The 18976-nt window shown below is 37.2% G+C and overlaps 1 protein-coding gene across 2 annotated transcripts; it reads right to left on the bottom strand.

The window, feature by feature from the left end:
• Positions 1-1770: 1770 nt before the first annotated feature.
• Positions 1771-18501, bottom strand: LOC111372256 (protein NRT1/ PTR FAMILY 5.10-like). Of its 2 annotated transcripts, XM_022994500.1 has the most exons (4): positions 18036-18501; positions 17740-17957; positions 3601-4151; positions 1771-2997 (listed from the first exon to the last, which is right to left on the bottom strand). In XM_022994500.1, the coding sequence occupies exons 1-4, from the start codon at positions 18178-18180 to the stop codon at positions 2181-2183; spliced, it is 1731 nt and encodes a 576-aa protein (XP_022850268.1). In that variant the 5' UTR covers positions 18181-18501; the 3' UTR covers positions 1771-2180. The 2 variants fall into 2 exon arrangements, with proteins under 2 accessions (XP_022850268.1, XP_022850269.1); XM_022994501.1 differs by lacking the exons at positions 17740-17957; positions 18036-18501 and adding an exon at positions 5543-5639.
• Between the last annotated feature and the right edge of the window lie 475 nt (positions 18502-18976).

Below are 18976 nucleotides of genomic sequence, written 5' to 3'. Positions count from 1 at the left end.
CACTGGGCGTGCCAAATTGTTTCGCGCGGGTTAATTCGCTAACAATTAAAGAGGATCAGACGATTGTGTAAGGGACGAAACCTCTTGAGACAGAGTCCCAAAAAGGGGTGTTCTTTTTATTGGCGATGAACTTTACAATTGGAAACGGAAAACAACGTGCCTCCAAGGGGCGCAAGCACACGAGTTACAGAAAAGAAAATGTTTAAGTCTAAAAGCTAAAGGAATGAAAATTACATATTCTCTGTTCGAGAGTTTTGGATTCGGTCCTTGCTTCTAAGTTCTTTCTCCCTTTTATACTTCATAGGCGATCCCTTTGTGATTAACTGCTCTAAAAAACTGCTTGATCGCCCAATAACTACCCACTTTCTTTGTAATGGCCACTTTGTCATGCAACTGTCTTTTAACTGCTGCCATTATCTTGCATCGTTCAACCGCTTTCGATTGAACCCCTTGAGTCGTGGAACGTGATGAAATTACTTTAGCAACTGCCTCAATAACTACATCATAATGCGTTATGTTTGTTGATACCTTGGGCGACTTGAAGATTTGGGCGAGACTTTGGACGACCGTATGCCACTCTATTCGTTCAGACTCTGAGCGACTTGCAAACTTGGGCGATGGCGTTACCGCACTATTGGGCCCCTTATTTGGGCATTCACCTTGATTCGTTCAATTGGATTTCGTTCTTTGGGCTATCTGATTTGGGGACCCTCCAATTGGACTTTATTCTCTGGGCTGTTCGATTTGGGCTGAATTTTTATGTGTCAACAGATGGCAAACATGCTCGTAGGCTCGGGCTGCCCATGATAAAATCCTGAAAAAGCCTGTGCTGGCCCGCGTAACTCGCCAACTTGGGCTTGGGCCTTAAAAAAATTAAAAATTTAAAATAAAGGATCAAAGCCAGTAGGCGGCGGCCTTTATTTAAGGCTGCCGGCTACCCTGCTGCCTTTGTTTAGGCAGCCCAATGAGCCGACATTCATTATTTAAAAAAAAAAAAATTTAAGCCGAAAGCTTTGGCCGAGCCTAAAATTCTTGACCAAGCAAAAGCTCGGTTAGCTTGGGCTAGTAAAAAAGCTCAGATCATTTTACTCGAGCCGAGTTCGAGTCTTCAATTTCGACTCGCGAGTCAGCTCTACTTGGCTCGACATCCCTACGCATTTTGTGCCCTTTGTCTTGTTTTGTTTCCTATGAACCAGCTCCTATACGTATAGACTAATTCTATGATTAAACCTTAAAAACATGTCTCAATACTTAAATAAGTAATTGCCCTGTTATTTTTCCTAGGTGAGACGATCTTGTATTGCTTTCCCTTCAACACCCAAACCACTTTCAATGGGTATATTTTTAGCGTCACTATCTCCTCTCTTGGTATAAATACTCACACGTAATGATTGGTAAGGGTAATGTGATTTTGAACACAAAACCACTCTCTCAATCTTGGTAATATTCTTCAAATTAACATCAATTACTTTGTCCATTGTCCCTTTCACACCTAAATATCTTTGACTATTTAACTTGAGCATCGGAGTGCTCACGATTTTCGCATATCTACTGGAGCTACAATCACATGCAATTTGACATAATGTCCAAACATATAGGTAACGTACACATGGATGGAAGTAGAGCTGGATCTGTTTACAACGTGATTCCATCAAATTTCAAGCTCAACAAATATGGTACAAAATGCAATGAAAAAACTTCTATTGCTAACCTCCATATTGGCGTTGATTGTTCAACACATAGCAAATCAATGTACTTTATGCAAATTACAACAAATTAATCATTATTTTCTATAAATTTAAAAGTTGTCTGTAAATTCTTTTCATCATCCAATTCACTTCATCACTACTATGTCCAAGGTTTAAAAAAATGAACAACAAATATCAGATGATCCCATTGAATAAAATCTTCGAGCATGCCTTCGCATTTACGTGAGATTGACCACGAATGAGCAATAGCTATTAATACAAGTTGAATGTGCTGGTATTTCTCATTTACTGGCTATCTTTATCTCGACAGCGTTTTATGCAACTTCAGTGACGGTTTATTTCTATTATAGATACAAGATTTTGCAAAGTACTAGTACGCAGCGAAAGCAGCTACATTAAGCCAAACCGTGTATAAGAAAACCATGTCGACCTGGGCCATGGGTAGCTATCTCCACTACAGAATGCAGTTCTTCACAGACAGTTTCTTCTATTGTAGATATAAGATTTTGCAACATACACGTACGCGGAAAATGCAGCAGCACTAAGCGCAGCCAGTAGCCAATAGAAGTAGTCGACATGAGCCCGGTTAAGGTTGTCTGAAAACCAACTGTCTCGCCCCGGACCACTGGTGGCTTTCTCCACCACTGAGATTAGAAAACTGCTCAAGAAGTTCCCTATGCCAAATATACTCAAGTATAGAGCAAGGCCGATACTTTTCAGCTGGTTTGGCACCTGGTCATAGAAGAACTCTTGGAGTCCGACAAAGGTAAATACATCTGCAACACCGAAAAGCAAATACTGCGGTAGCAGCAACCACACACTCATAGGAACTGTTGCTTTCGGCATGTCCACCAATCCATGTTCAGCAGCAGTTTTTAGACGTTCCCTCTCCACCAAAGCTGCAATTACCATGGCAAGAATAGATAAAAATATTCCAGTTCCGATTCGTTGAAGCATTGTAATGCCTGAAGGTTTCCCAGTTATAGCTCTTGCAATAGGAACAAATATTCGGTCATACAGAGGAACAAAGACAACAATGGCAATGCTGATAAAAGATTGTAGTGAAGCAGCTGGTATTTGTAAGCTAGATGTGATAGAACGATCCATTGTTGCTCCTTGTTTAGTGAATAAAGTCGATGATTGTGAATATGCAATGGCATATCCCAAACATGCAGTCCATATTGGAAACAGCCTAAGAATTGCCTTAGCCTCTTCAATCTCAGAGATACTACAAACTTTCCCGTCTTCCTTCGAACCATCAGGTGCAAGCAACGCTTTATTAAGAAACCTGTTAGAAACCAAAAATAATATAACGAAACAAATGAGATTGTTCCCATTATTTCAATTGTATAAAGCACAGATTTATAGTAAAACAATATCAACGTATTTTTTTATTATGAAGTTACTATAGAGCATTATTTTGTCTCCAGAGTGATTGTTTTAAGTACCTTTGTCTGACTACTAACAAGGAAGAAGCAGATATTGAAGAAGACATAATACATTAAGTTCGGCATGGTAAAGTGATATGGAGAAGTGATACTCTATGATAAGAAGATGTGTTATAGATCTGTTATGCTATATTGTTTAGTCTTAGGTTCGTTAAAGGACAAAATGCTAGTAGGATGACCAAGGTGGATAAGATAGATTTCACTAAGTTTGATAAGGTGAAAAATGAAAATATGTGTCAACAAGTAACGTTGGTGTCAGATGAGCGTAAATTAATGAAAGGACAACTAGGATATTTCAAACATGTTTTGCATAGACTTACCGATTTCGAACTAACAAGAAGCTTAACAGGACTAATTAAAGAAACCAAAATGTACCAAAGAGAGATGACGAGGCAAAGTTTATCTTCCAAATATCAAAACACACAAAGGGGCAGTTGACTGACTTGAAATGTTGAGATCCTTGATATGGCAGAATTCCCTGTGCTTCCTCTTCCTTAGATATTGCTCCTGGGGTACTCCGCCAATTTCTAAATGCGTTCAGGAATACCAGACCAATTCTAACAAACGGGTTTCTTTCATCGCTGTGTAGGCGAAATCGGTAAGTCATAGTTCCGAGTAAAAATATAATTAGTGCAAGGCACATGATAATGCAGGGAATTCCAAAGCCAAGAGCCCAACTTAGGTTGTCTTGGATGTAGTTCAATACAAATAGAGAAACTATAATACCCAAATTCATGGAAAAATACCACCAATTGAAGAATGAGCTTTTGTCATTACATTCTTCTGGGTCTTGCTCATCAAACTGGTCAGCTCCAAAAGCCTGGAGACAAGGTTTATGTCCTCCTTGTGCTAGTGCAAATAAATACAAAGAGAAGAAGAAGAAAATAATTTGAAACTGTGGAGGGGAGCATGCAGCCATGTCATTTGCAGCAAAATGGCAGTCGGAAGATTTGATTGAATATAGAACAGCAGAGAGGGATAAGAAGCCAAGTGCCTGAGATCCATAATAAGAACAGAAAACGATTAGAATTTCCCAGAAGAAAACATTTTCACAAATGTTATTAGCTAAAAGAAAAGAACGACTTTGTGTTGATGAAGTGAGTGTGACAACTGTTCAATTTAAGTCCTTGGCTCATCTGTTCCAAGGAAAGCTTTCAAAATACAAATGAATTTACCAGAAATTATTTGTGAGAAAGAAAATTGTCATTTTCTCAAGTGGTTTCATGATTCTTCAAAACCTTTGAGAATCATTCAGCCATATATATTTTGAATAAGAACTGGACTTCCACATTTTTCTCATTGAGAAACTCAATTTATAAAGTAGCTGATTATATAGAATTGGCAGCTTGCGTCTTATATAGTCATGAGTACAAAGAGCATGCACCATAAATCTTGGAAAAGTATAGATAAAATAAATAAAGACGTGTCACAGAAAACCCTCTGATTTTAGTCACTACACAAAACATGAAATTTTATCAATTTTCTACTGCGTGATAAAAAGAAATTCAGTTGTTTGTTAGAACTATGTACCAATCTACAGAACGATTCAGTCAAAAATGACTTCATGCGTAATAATAAACCTAATTGTCATCAACAAATCTACAAAAAAATGCTTCCTCAGGGCTGAATCCCAAATTAAACACTATAAGAGTTTAACAACTTTCAGTCTCAAGAACATGCAGAATTCAAAGAAGTGGATAGTCATCATTGTTAACCCCTAGAACAACATCTGCGAACCCATATACCCATTGCTGAAGTTAAAGGCAACATACGAAGGGAGCAGAAAGACAGAAGGGTCGTATGAAGATCTTAAACTGTTCGCCAAGTACAGGTGGGCGACAAGCTGTCAAAGAAGAGCACATGGGCAAATGAATGAAGTGTGATTCTTAACCAAATCAGTTATAAGACTACCAGTTAGAGTCAGTGCAAGAGTTACTAAACTACTCCAACGTTTGGAGGGAAATCTGTAAGTACCCTCCCGCACACATTTGAAGAATGGCATACAATGCAAATATCTCCCTCTTAAATAACTAGTTCTCCGCTTGTTCTAGTTTAAGCATATCTAGACTAGTAAATTTTGGAGGTGAATCTCATAGGGAGAGGATTTGTTGATTGTATTTACGTTGATCTTTGATTTTAATTGTTTATTAATAAAAGCATTTGATCCAGTTTTTACCGTCAACAAATTGGCGTTGTCTGTGGAAAATCTAACAAAATACACCACATCGGCCGACTGAAGTTTAAAGGCCTCAAGGATCTGAAAAAATGAATAGAATAGAAGTACTTCCAGAGATGCTCAAAACATTGAAAGTCGGAAAAGAAGAATCCAGCAGTGATTCAATCAAAAGTGACGTAAATCCAAAAGGAAGTGGGAAGAAGTATCACCAAGGTTTCCAATTGAGATTTCCCCATCCAAGGCCATCTCCAAGTAAAGGAAGCACCCATTGTGGAGATAATCTGTGGGATGGCAGCCAAACTGAAGGCATTTGAGGCCGAAAATGCATATTTACGTGCAAAGAATGAGAAGCTAAAAACAAACTGGCAATGAAAATAAAATCGAGGAAAATTAACAAATGATGTTAAATTTCATTCAAAAGGCAATCATCTTTGGTGAGAATCACAAGCTTATGATGCTGCTCTGGCAGGAACATACTAAAAATCACAAAATCGAGAAAACTATCACAACTGGAAGCCTAACCAAGGGAAGAATTATAATTTAAGGCAAAAAATTATAACAATTCCAACAACAGCCTTCCACAAAAAAGGTCAAAAGGTCAATCTATCACGGAAAAATGTGGTGCATCAATCACCAACGAACGATTTCTCCACCAGCAAGCAAATCTTGAACGTGCATGCAATCATAAATTTAGGTGGTATCAGACAGATGGAAGCAGAATCTGTCGGAAGTTATTTTACATGATTTAGAAATGAGATACTTACTAGTGAGATCCAGCCAGATGAGGTAGTAGAGGAAATTCTATAGCAAGGCACTCCCCTTTGGAATGCGGCCTACAGAAGGTATCTATTCTCGTTTTCCCAATTAAGAGAACTGATATTTAATGAGATCCAGGTGAAAGAGATGTTGGATAATCGAAGAAAGATGCAAAATCAGATGGTGGCTGAGCAAAATCCTGGTGAGGGTGCAAGAGGAGAAATGACAGCGTTCGCACTTGGACTATCCAGACCACAATGTCATAGCTCTAAAGAGTCCAAGACCAAATATGCATTGCTGACATACCCTCCTCGCAGAACTTCAGCGAAGCCCACCCATCACCTAATATACACACGCTAAAATTCTGCAAAATCCATTGCTCTAAAGTCATGACACAAATGAATGCTATGAAGTGTTAAAAATGGCCAAGAGGCGAAACAAGCAAAAGGATGCGACTATCGTGCCAGGGGTTCAGAGGCATGCCCGACCACCTGGGCACGTGGGATCCTTTCACATGCTAATTAAGGCTGCATACACCCAACCTTCCCAAATAAAAATTTAAAATCATAATTAAAATCCCCCATGCGGAGGAAGGTAAAGAAGGATATATAACATAAATTCCCAGGTACCGAGAGAGCACATAGCTAAAGAACTCTAGATCTAAAGTAAAATTGCCATTTTGGCAATCATATTTCACAAATGTATCTCCTAGTATGACATCAATTGGAAAATAAACAATGGTTTTAATTGTTTTCACACAAACTAGTACTCTGACATCCTACATGAATTCAATCGAATCCAATGCAAGGAAGGAAAACCTCTTGGATATATGCATGGCTGAACATCGTAAGCGATATCGCCAAAACAAAGAATGGGAGCGCCTTGGAAACAATGTTTCTTGGTAAGAAAGGAAGAGCAATGCTTGCTTGAAAATTCTTATTTAGGAAAGCAAGTTGATGAAAAACCTACCCGCTAGTAAAGATAACTCAACAAGTAATAGAGGAAGTTCAAAATAAATATCGCCTTGCAATAAGGTCACAAAAATAGAGGCAAGGCAATTCCATCAAAAAATGATAATCCCACCCTGTTAGGGTAAAGGCAAGTTTTTGACTCTACTGTCGAAGGAATCCCAATTCAAAGGTAAGGTTTATCCAGCAAAGGAAAATCCAATTAAAGGCGAGGTTCATCCGACTAAAGAAGTGTCGGGACTGATTTTCATCCCAATGGAATTCATTATCAAGGTGGGACGAGGCTACGTCCAGTCACCTTTAAATGTTATGACGTCAATGTAAATAGTGCACAAAATACACATGTATGAAAAACTCCGTAGTTGGGGAAGGAAAAGTAATCCAGAACCCCCAATGTTGCTACGATGTCTGAATAAAAAGAGGAAAAAATTCATTTATAATTTGTGTGGTCGCAATGAGAAATCAACATACGAACTAATGGATTCTGATTTTGAAATGAACTCAAGATAAATCATGTGAAGGAAATCGAAAGGTAGCAAACGAGAAACAGCGCAGGCACTAAGATCACCAAATGAATAAATTCATAGAACATAAATGTTTTCAGGAAAAGCATTTTCCTGATTAATCTGAACTTCACCCCCAAAAGGTATCTCGCATCCATAGAAGTAGGAAGAGATGTGTCGAGAGGCTCATCAATAGCCATATCCCCACTTGAAGATGTATTTATAGAGTTCGGTTGAGCAGCAGGAATAAATGGAATACCAAGAGCCCCCACGGGCAGCGGATGAACTTCAAAAGAATGGATATTTTTCGACATTATTTTCAGAAGCTTTAAGAAAATCGAAATTCCTTTTGGGGCGAAAGTCTCTGTAATGTCGAGCACTTTATTTTCCCCATCTTGCATAGATCTTCAATTAACTTTGCCTTGTGAGCCATTGCCCAAGATAAATTAGATTCTGCAACAACCAGCTCTGCTTCAGCATTTCACAATTTATCACGAAGTGCATCTATTTCATTCCTTATATCATGTAGTTTCCTAAGAGCAACTTTATACTTAGACTTTCTTGTAGAACTATCTTTAGGACACAAAGCAACATGCTTACTCTTATTAACATTAACTGAGTGTTCCTCCTTCGTCGAATCCAATCGGAGTCTTTCTTAGCATCAGCCATTAAAGAAACTTCCTTCGCTGTAAAAGCTTCGACACCTTTGCCAATCCCCTTAAACTAGTCTCTTGCATCTCCAACTTCTTTCAACCTCTTCTAGAAAGAGTTGCATTTTTTCACCAGTGAGCCAGCTTTCGTAATTTGATTGCTGACTCGCTCAGTGAACCTCGATCATTTTTTCCTATCAGTAGGATTAATTTCTTCTGCTAGCTTTTCCCATGAGGGATTGAAGTAGGTAAAAACAGCTTTGCTGTGCAAGAAACAAAAGAAGGAAGTAAAGATAGAACACTTGCATCTAATGAACTCTCGCGGTGAGGAAGAAACAAGGACTTCAAACACAGAGCAGGATCTCGGTATAAGTAGGAGCCTTTCGAATTAGACATGGGGATGGACCCAAGAGGAGTTTTCTTTTTCTGAGAAACCTTGGTTGGATCCATAGAAGAGCGATAAAGACCTCAAAATTCCAACAAAAGAAGTTTGTGAGTGGTTTCATTTGGGTGATGTATCAACCACCCACAAATACTTTCCTTTAGAACCTTTTGAGCACTCGTAGAGATATTTCTTAGAAGCAATGGCAGTACTAGATTTTTTACATTTAGGGGCCACAGAGAATGCGACACCCAAATATGTCCACACTGGCAGAAGAAACAGATAAATCGAACACTTCCCAATTAGGAGGGACCTTTCAAAACAAATGAAAGAATACCAAGATTCACCTGGAATAATCTATAGTCCGTTGTCACAATATTTTCGATTGGAGGAGCTCAATAGCCCCTCAGCATGTTGGAGGAAAGATGGGTTTACTAACTTGGATTGGCTAAGGCTTTTAAGAGGATAACACTAATAGGAAGAAGGAAGTGAAAAAAGGAAACTTGTATTTCTCAAATTCAAAACTTTACACACTTTTTTGGCTTGTTACAAAATGGAGGGCACTACCCCTTTATATAGTGTTTACAAGAAGATTCTAGTCCACACATTTTCTAGAGACACCCAGACCACACATCAAAATATTTTCCTAGACTTCTCTAGATATTCTTTATAAAATCACATATCTTACTTAGATATTTATATAGATTGTTCTAGTAGATATTTATATAGATTTTTCTAGATAATGCTTCTAGAAATGCTATGTATGTTGGGCCTTTTAATTGATTTGGGCCTATAAGCAAAATCCTTAAGCCTATATTATTTAGTCTAAAAATCAAGTTTACTACTCAACATCCCCCCTTAAACTTGATTTTGCTACTCCAAGTAGAGTTCTTAACTTGCGGAACACATCATGCTTAGGTGGCTTAGTGAGAATGTCGGCGATCTGCTCTTGGGAGGTTACATATTTCAGCTGCACTTCTTTCTTTGCAATGCTTTCTCTTATGAAATGATATCTTGTATCAATATGCTTGCTTCTGTCATGGAATACTGGGTTATTTGCCAATGGCAATGCCGATTTGTTATCAACATGGATTTCGGTTGGTTCTTCTTGTAAAACTCCAAGCGTCTTCAACAAGTTTCTAAGCCAAATCGCATGGCAGACACTTGATGTTGCTGCAACATATTCAGCTTCACACGTAGATAGTGCTACGATCGATTGCTTTTTTGAGCTCCAGGTGAAAGCTGTGTCGTCTAAGTAAAACACATATCCAGTCGTACTTTTTCTATCATCACTATCTCCACCCCAATCGCTGTCACTATATCCAACAAGTTTGAATTCATTAGATGATGAATAGACTAAGCCATAATCAAGCGTACCTTTGATGTAGCGAAGAATTCTCTTTGCAGTTTTCATATGGGTCATGGTAGGTATCTCCATATAACGACTAATGAGCCCAACTCCAAAAAGGATACCTGGTCTTGTGCACGTCAAATATCTTAGACTTCCAACAAGACTCTTAAAAAGTGTTGGATTTACTTTTTTACCTTCATCATTCTTTGCCAATTTGATTCCACATTCGACGAGGGTACATACGGGCTTACAATCCTCCATATTGAATTTCTTTAGAATTTCTTTCGCATATCCTTCTTATAAGATGAAAATGCAATCCTCCATTTGCTTTACCTCTATCCCAAGATAGTAGGCCATGATGCCGATATCCGCCATCCCAAATTCTTGAGCCATGACCTTCTTAAACTCAGTAATCATACTCTGATTATTTCCTGTGAATATAAGATCATCTACATACAAACAAACAAGCAAAATATCTCCTTTCTCATTTACCTTTGTATAAAGGGCATACTCGTGAGGGCATTTTGTGAAGTTATTTTATAGAAAATACTTGTCAATTCTATTATTCCATGCCCTTGGAGCCTGTTTCAACCTATATAAAGCCTTTTTTAATTTCAAGACTTTACCTTCATGTCCTTTTACTTTATAACCCATTGGTTGCTCCACATAGATTTCTTCTTCGAGATAACCATTTAGAAAAGCTGATTTCACGTCCATTTGAAATATCTTTCACTTATTTTGCGCTGCAAGAGAGATAATTAATCTTATGATTTCTAAACGAGCAACAGGAGCAAATACCTCTTCATAATCAATTTCCGACCGTTGGTTGTAGCCTTTGGTAACCAATCTTGCTTTGTATCTTTCTACGTCTCCTTTAACGTTCTTCTTTGCCTTGTACTCCCACTTAACTCCGATTGCTCTCTTTCCTTTGGGAAGAGTTGTCAGCTCCCACGTGTCATTTTTCTCTATAGCCTTAATCTCTTCATCCATAGCATTTCTCCATCTTTTATTTTGCGCCGCTTCTTCATACCCTATTGGTTCACAATTGGCAAAAAGACAAAAAAATGTGAGATCATTTTGATTTTCTATTACCTCATATAGCTTTTGTAGGCTCCTCATCCGTGGTGTCCTTTCGCTTGAACTTTCTCCTTGTGAAGATGATTGAGAAGCATCTCCATGGGTGATAAAGGTGGACTGATAATCTCTTGCTGTTCTCCATTCTCTTGTTCTTCTTCATCAAAGAATGGTAAGAAGTCATAGTCTTCTTCTTGGACACCCCAATCCCAAGCTCCTTCATCAAACTCAACATCTCTACTTATAGTGATCTTTTCATTGCTTGGATTATACAACTTGTAGCCTTTAGAGCGAGAGTCATAACCAATAAAAACATACCTTTCACTTTTGTCATCTAGCTTGGATCGTTTTTGATCTGGCACATGAGCATATGCAATGCTCCCAAATACTCGTAAGTGATAGATGCTGGGCTTTCTTCCACTCCATGCTTCTTGTGGTGTCTTATTCCACACACTTCTAAAAGGCGATCGATTAGACAGGTACACGGCGCAATTAATAGCTTCAGCTCATAGTTCTTTGGGCAATCTCTTACTTTTGAGCATGTAGCGGGCCATGTTAAGAATGGATCTGTTCTTTCTTTTGACTACTCCATTTTGTTGTAGAGAGTATGGAACCGTCAATGGGCGACAAATTCCATTCTCCTCACAATATTTCTCAAACTTTTTGGAGGTGAACTCTCCTCCTCTATCTGATCTCAAGGCTTTTATACTATATCCGCTTTCTTTTTCAACAAGAGCTTTAAACTTCTTAAAAGTTTCAAAAACTTCCAATTTTTGTTTGAGAAAATAGACCCAAGTCTTTATACTAAAATCATCAATAAAAAGAACAAAGTAATTGCTCTTACCGAGAGAGCTTGGATTGATTGGCCCACAAATATCGGAGTGTACAAGTTCTAGCGGCTTCTTAGCTCTTGTAGATGCTTCTTTTGGAAAACTTTTCCTCGAATGCTTTCTAAGTAAGCATTCTTCACATAATTGATCCGCATGATTTATTGGAGGCAAACCTTTCACCATTTTCTTCCTACTCAACAACTTTAAGCCTCCAAAATTAAGATGCCCAAATCTCAAGCGCCAAAGCCAAGATGAATCTTTAAAACAAGCTTTTAAGCATTTAGCGACATCATTTTGAATGCTTAACGCAAACATTTTATTTCTTGTTATAGGGACTTTGGCAATCAAATTTTTATTTGATCTCTTATTGAAAGACTACGATCTTTCAAATGAATATCATAGCCCTTCTCTAAGAGTTGTCCCAAACTTAAAATGTTATTCTTCATATTGGGCACATAATAGACATTTGAGATAAATTGATGCATACCATTTTTCAAGCGGATCAAGATTTTACATTTTCCTTTCACTGGGATCTTGGATTCATCTCCAAAGATAATGTTTCCGCTTACTGATTCATCAAGCTCCACAAACATGTTTTTTCTTCCACACATATGGTTGCTTGCTCTTGTATCCAAATACCAAGTATTCTTTTCCCTGCTCTCTTCACCTTTGCAAGCCAACAGTAGTGCATGATCTACTTTACTTTCCCGACAAGCGTAGTTGGCTTTCTCCTCAACTTGGTCAGTAATATTTCTACATTCTGAAGCATAATGACCAAGTTTTTGACAATTGTAACATTTAATTTGAGATTTGTCATACCTTGGTCCTTCATTTTGCCTCGTAACTTTTCCTCTTCCGCGACCTCTGGTAGAAAATGAACTTTGTTTTCTTTCCTCTTTGTAGAATGCAATTTTTCCTCGATCTTGGCCTCGTCCTCTTCCTCTTTGGCTTCTTCTACTATTGAACCTTCCTTCACCCTCATTCAAAGTGAGCTTTGTTTGAAGAGCTTGCTTTGATGGCTCTTCTTTCACCTTCTTCCTTAGTCTTTCCTCATGGGCTTGTAAAGATCCCATGAGTTGATCGACACTCATACTATCTAGATCTTTAGATTCCTCAATGGCTACAACTATGTGGTCAAATTTAGAATCTAAAGACCTAAGTATCTTCTCAATTACTCGAGTGTCCTTCAACTTTTCTCCATTCCTTTTTAATTGATTCACAATAGCTAATATTCTAGAGAAGTAATCAGAAATTGATTCCGATTCTTTCATATGTAAAGCTTCAAACTCACCTCGAAGTGTTTGAAGTCGAACATTTTTCACCTTCTCAACTCCTTTGTGGGAGTTTTGTAAGATCTCCCATGCTTCCTTACTCGTAGTAGCACAAGCTACTTTCTCGAACATGCCTTCATCTAAGGCTTGATCGATGAGAGTGAGCACCTTCTTGTCCTTCTTCCTTGCATCCTTCAAACTATCCCTTGGTGCTTGGGATAGAGCAACCTTGTCTTGTGGCTCCATGTAGCCTTTCTCTACGATCTCCCATGCATCTTGCGACCCGAGCAATGCTTTCATCCTTATGCTCCAATTGTCGTAGTTATTTTTGTTGAGTTGGGAGACTTGAAAAGGAATCATCCCACTTGCCATTTTTCACAAGAACCTTGGGGCTCTGATACCAGTTTATTGGAGGAAAGATGGATTTACTAACTTGGATTGAGCAAGGCTTTTAAAAGGACAACACTAATAGGAAGAAGGAAGTGAAAAAAAGAAACTTGTATTTCTTAAATTCAAGACTTTACACACTTTTTTGACTTGTTACAAAATGGAGGGCACTACCCCTTTATATAGTGTTTACAAGAAGATTCTAGTCTATACATTTTCTAGAGACACCTAGACCACACATCAAGATATTTTTCTAGAATTATTTAGATATTCTTTATAAAACCACATATCTTACTTAGATATTTATATAGATTTTTCTAGTAGATATTTATATAGATTTTTCTAGATAATGCTTCTAGAAATGATATGCATGTTGGGCCTATAAGCAAAATCCTTAAGCCCATATTATTTAGTCCAAAAATCAAGTTTACTACTCAACACAGCATAGCAAACTTCATTACCTAATTCAAAAATAGGTGTCACCAAAAGGTAAAACTCCTTAAGGGCTGACCTTGAAGAGAGGTTTGCAATTTTTTCGCACGGACATAGTACTATAAAATATCCCAATAGCATACGTGAACAACGAAAAAGTCAAAATACTCGTTGGAATCACTGTAAAAATGTGTATTTCCATATCAGGATGAGGATCATTAGGATATAATCCCCAATTTCCACAAACAAAGAAAAACTTTCTTTCCAATCATTAATCTTGCTTGGAGTAGTGAGATGTTTTGGGCACGTTATGGAGGAATGAGGAGTAAAAAAATAATATCCCTCTTGAGAATGCATGGTAGCCCCCACATTCACCAAATTATAAATGGAAAGAAAAATGTCTAGGGAAGTTTTCCAACCCCATCAATGTTCTATAACAAAAATTGTCGAGCCATATAGCCTCATCCATTTGAGATAAATTTTTGCCCCATTTAATTTTTTAATTTTTCTACATTTTCAAAATTTCGAATATTTTATTATTAGAGAATAAAATACAAATTCAAAATGAATTTATAATAGATGAATTGTCTAGAAATAAAATTATTTTTAATCTTTTTTCTTCACGGGGACAAGGCATCCTCACCCCTCCCGTGCCCTGTGACACGGCACCCCACCCTACCCTCCCCGGCCTATCAACCCGTTAGGGATGGGTTTTTTTTTTTTTTTTGCCCCATTCGGGGCGGGACCAGATTCGATACTTGCACTTCATCATATGGGATGGTTCCTTTTGATTCTAATTGAGGACAAAGATTTTTGACTAACTTATCAAGACTACTCGTGAGCAGTGTTAAGGAATCCCTTAGAAGGAATAGCCACCTTTTACCAAGATAAACAGCTATATGATATAGCATGTGGTTCCGTTTTCTATATATATGCTGGCAATTTTCAAAAATAATAATTTTCTTTTTGAAAATTCAAAATTTTTTTGTTGCTTGAAAATTCGGCTATGATACCAGCAAAAAAAAAAATGATTTGGGTGCTAAATGAGCATAAAAACGACTTTTGAATTTTTTTGGGAAACTTTTATGGATTAACGACTTAAAAGGACAAAGAACGCAAAGAAACGAAGAACAAAAGACTCAACAAAAAAAGGAAAGGATATAACTTTGATTTTTGAAGCCTAAACTCTGATATCAACTGGTGCGAACCCACATCGCAATTGAAGCTACAAAACCCATACGAGATTGAATCACAACCCAAGAAATCAAATTTTCGAGTTTGATTCAAAAATATTGAACCAAATAACCAACAATCACCTATAATATGTTGACCTCTTGATTACAAGACTCAAGAATCTCACTCGGATTGTTTGAACTCCGTAAGAAAATAATTCTTAATAAGTTCGGGATTTGTTCAATGAAGAACAACGAATTGAAAGCAATAATATGCTCACAAAAGTAATCTCTTAATTGATAATGATGAATAAATGGTTAATATGTAGAATAGTGAGTCTTATATATACGAAACCCATAAACCCTATTTCAAAACAGAATAAAAGTCTAAAAGAATACGAAAGATACCAAAAAGAAGAGTTTTAACATAATTAGGAAAATTCGTGAAAATTGAAAAATCGCGCGTCCAGATATACTATTCGGTCTCATAGTTAATGTCATTACGCAAATTGGATTTTTTTCTGGAGGCAATGTGGCCAAATGCATGATGAAACTATGTGGTTCGCATAGTACTAGACTTCAGCTCCTTCCCTAGCTTGAATCAAGTTGATCCAACTTGTTTCCTCTCTCGAGCCCACTATAAAACTTGCTTCTTTGCTTGCTATGAATGATGTTTCGTCCCCCTTAGCTTGAACGAATAATTCTATCGCTTCTTTAACCCTTTTTATTCGCGACAGAGTCATTGGACCTTCTTCAAATGATCAATGGATATTTGTCCGAACTTGTCTTCGTTCCTTAGATCACATCATGTGGTGAAAGCAACATGCTAAGGGATCCAAAAAAGAAGAGGCTTGCATAAAAATCTCAAATCGTTCACCACATACAGGTTGTCAATAAAGAGCACATGGGCAAGTGAATAAAGGGTGAATTTTAACTAAAATCTATTAAGAAGCAACCAATAAGAAGTAATTTAAATATCTCACTATCAATTAGTTATTTCTCCTCTTGTTCTAGTTGAGGAATCTAGACTAGTGAATTTAGGAGGTGAAACTCATAGTTATGTGAGAGGATTTATTGATTGCATTTATATTTGATCTTTGATTGTAATTGTTTCATCAATAAAATTGTTTGATTCGATTTTACCATCAACACCCTAGCTTGGGATATTTGTTTCTACAGATCCACAATGTGTATTGTAATCCTTCAACTCCAAATTTCAATATTTATTATTTTCAATCTGAAAAAGTTTTTACTATACAAAGTGGAAACCTGGGGAATGCATGCTTTGGCCAGTATGAGTAGAAGTGGACATTTTTTTTTGGAACTGGACCAAAACCATATAGAACTTGTCGGTTCGGTTCCGGATCTTCTAAAAAACGTTTTGATTTTGGGACAAATTATTAAAAATCAACCGGTTCCCGATTGTAGTATAGGAATTGCCGGAAATCGGACGGTTCTCATAGGATTTTTTTATTTTTGGTAAATATATGACTCAATCTCCAATCACTTTTATAAAAAATAATCAAGTTCCATCTTCATTTTAGACTTCAGCACTTTCCTTCTTCTCTTTAATTCTTTCATTCTCTCTTCTTATAATTTTTTAATTAATTGATTCTCAAGCCAAATTAGAATATTGGATAAATCTATACCTAAATAAATTTATTTACAATATATAATTTCATTTCTAATGTGCAAAATTTTTATTTTGTTTTCACTTTGATTACATAGTTGTTGATCCAATAGAAACTTTTCATCTAGATTTCTACACATTATAATCGATAGAACCAGAAGTTGCAATAAACTTTTAAATGGTGTCCAATTCAATATAGGATTTTGGTTTTGATGGAAGTTTGTTTAATCATTGGATATTGCTTGATGATAGTAACTTATATTATTTGGATATTGTTTTTAAATTTGTATACTTAGTTTTCTTTTAATCTTTGAATAGTATATTTGATTCTTCTATATTTTGTTAAAAATATCATGTTTGTAGCATCTTTAGATTTTTTATTAGTGAACATTTTATTTTGATATTTTTAATGTAAAGATTCGAACTGGACCAAACTGGTACCAATTGATTCGGTTCTGATTCGGTAACCAATGGTTCCATTTCTAAAATTTCCATTCGTATTCGGTTCGATTCCCTTTGGAATCAGATCGAATCGGACCGCGCCCACTCCTAAATATGAGTCACTCCCAATTAGAAATAGCAATTGGGCTCACCGACTTGAGACATCCATGGCTCGGCCCAAAAAAGCCCGAGTCGGCCCGACTCAAGGCTCGAGCTGAGCTCCATTTCGAAGAGTGGGCTCCAAACGGGTCGGCCCATTTTTTTTTTAAAAAAAAAAATTCAATATGCTGCCTGTCTTAAACTGACAGGAGAAAGAAAAAAATCCAGCCAACCTGCCCCGCCTAGGCTCTGCTCGGGTCGACCCTTAATTTTTTGGCCAAGCTTTATCTCAGCTCGATACAACCCTACTCTCAATTGCCTATAATGGGTAGGGTATTTAAGTGTCTAACAATCCATAAGCCAAGTTTCAAGATAGATATTCTGAATGCAATTAGAGGCGTTACATAATTTTAAAGCTCAAAACTGAAACTATATATTAGTGAATGATTCGTGTACTGACCAGGATGTAGAGCCCAGAGGCAATGATGATGGTCCGGTACCGACCAAGAAAAGAATCCGCCACAAAAGCACCCAAAAGTGGCAAAATCATCGACGTGCCGGACCACGCATTCACATTTTCCGCCGCAGTTGCGGTGGATTGGCCCAACGGACCCGTCAAATAGCTTATCAAATTCGAACTTATTCCACAGTACGCAAATCTCTCAGCCACTTCAACACCTAACAAATCCAAAAGAAAAACAATACCCTTATATGCTGCAACCTTTTGAATGGTAGATTGGGTAACATATAGTGTACCTATGATGAAGAAAGAGGACTTCCAACCACCGGATATGGATCGAGTAACAGGGTAGCCTTTGAAGTCGACGGAGCCATGAACAACGTCCTTCAACAGCAGAGCTTCGGCATCCAAAAGCTGGGTTCCGGCGGCGGGCATGGCCATATCTCTAGAGCTAAACAACCAGTATGTTTTAAGCAGGGAAACATTTTTCTGATTGATTTAAAAACAGAACAAGCAATTGAATTGATGTGACTGTTCTTCTACTTCAACCAACTTTACACGCAACCGCCTAGTGTTTCAAACGGTTATATATATGGAGGCCAATAACCTCCCCAGTTGGCATAAATTTGTGACCATGGAAGAGATTGCAATCGGAAAAACAGGGCATTATTCTGATGACATTCATTACACAAAAAGTTTAAAAGAATTGATTTTTTCCTTCAAGACAGATACAAAAAGTTTTACATGACGCTCCATCAATGGAGTATTTTATAGCTATTCATGCGCAGGCGTGATTCGCTTGAAAGCTCAATCAAAAATGGCTCATGGAAAATTACAACTTTGATGCTCAACCTTCTCAAAATATAGTAATCAGGTCCCCAAGCTACGATTTTTGTCTCTACAGGATATAAACCTATTTCTGTTCGCACATGATCTAATATTATTTTGATTGCTTTCAAAACTCAAAAGGTTAGATAAATTTATGGGACTTTTGGCTACCAACTTATAAATAGTTTATAAATTAGTCAAGTCAAACATTTATCAATAATTGGCATACCCGTTTGCCCCCATTTTGGGAAAATGAAAATGGATGGAATAATATATATATATATATATATATATAAAAATTATGTGGGTGAAATAGGAAATAGAAAAATAAAATTTAGGGAGCTATTGTTTTTCATTTTTATAAAAATGGGAATGAAAAATACAGTTGTTATGAGCCCCACACAAGATA

The sequence above is a fragment of the Olea europaea genome, chromosome 23, assembly GCF_002742605.1.
Source record: "Olea europaea var. sylvestris chromosome 23, O_europaea_v1, whole genome shotgun sequence".
In the NCBI taxonomy this organism is placed as follows: Eukaryota; Viridiplantae; Streptophyta; class Magnoliopsida; order Lamiales; family Oleaceae; genus Olea; species Olea europaea.
Note: the sequence above shows the minus strand (reverse complement) of the source record. Positions and strands in the feature narration are given on the sequence as shown.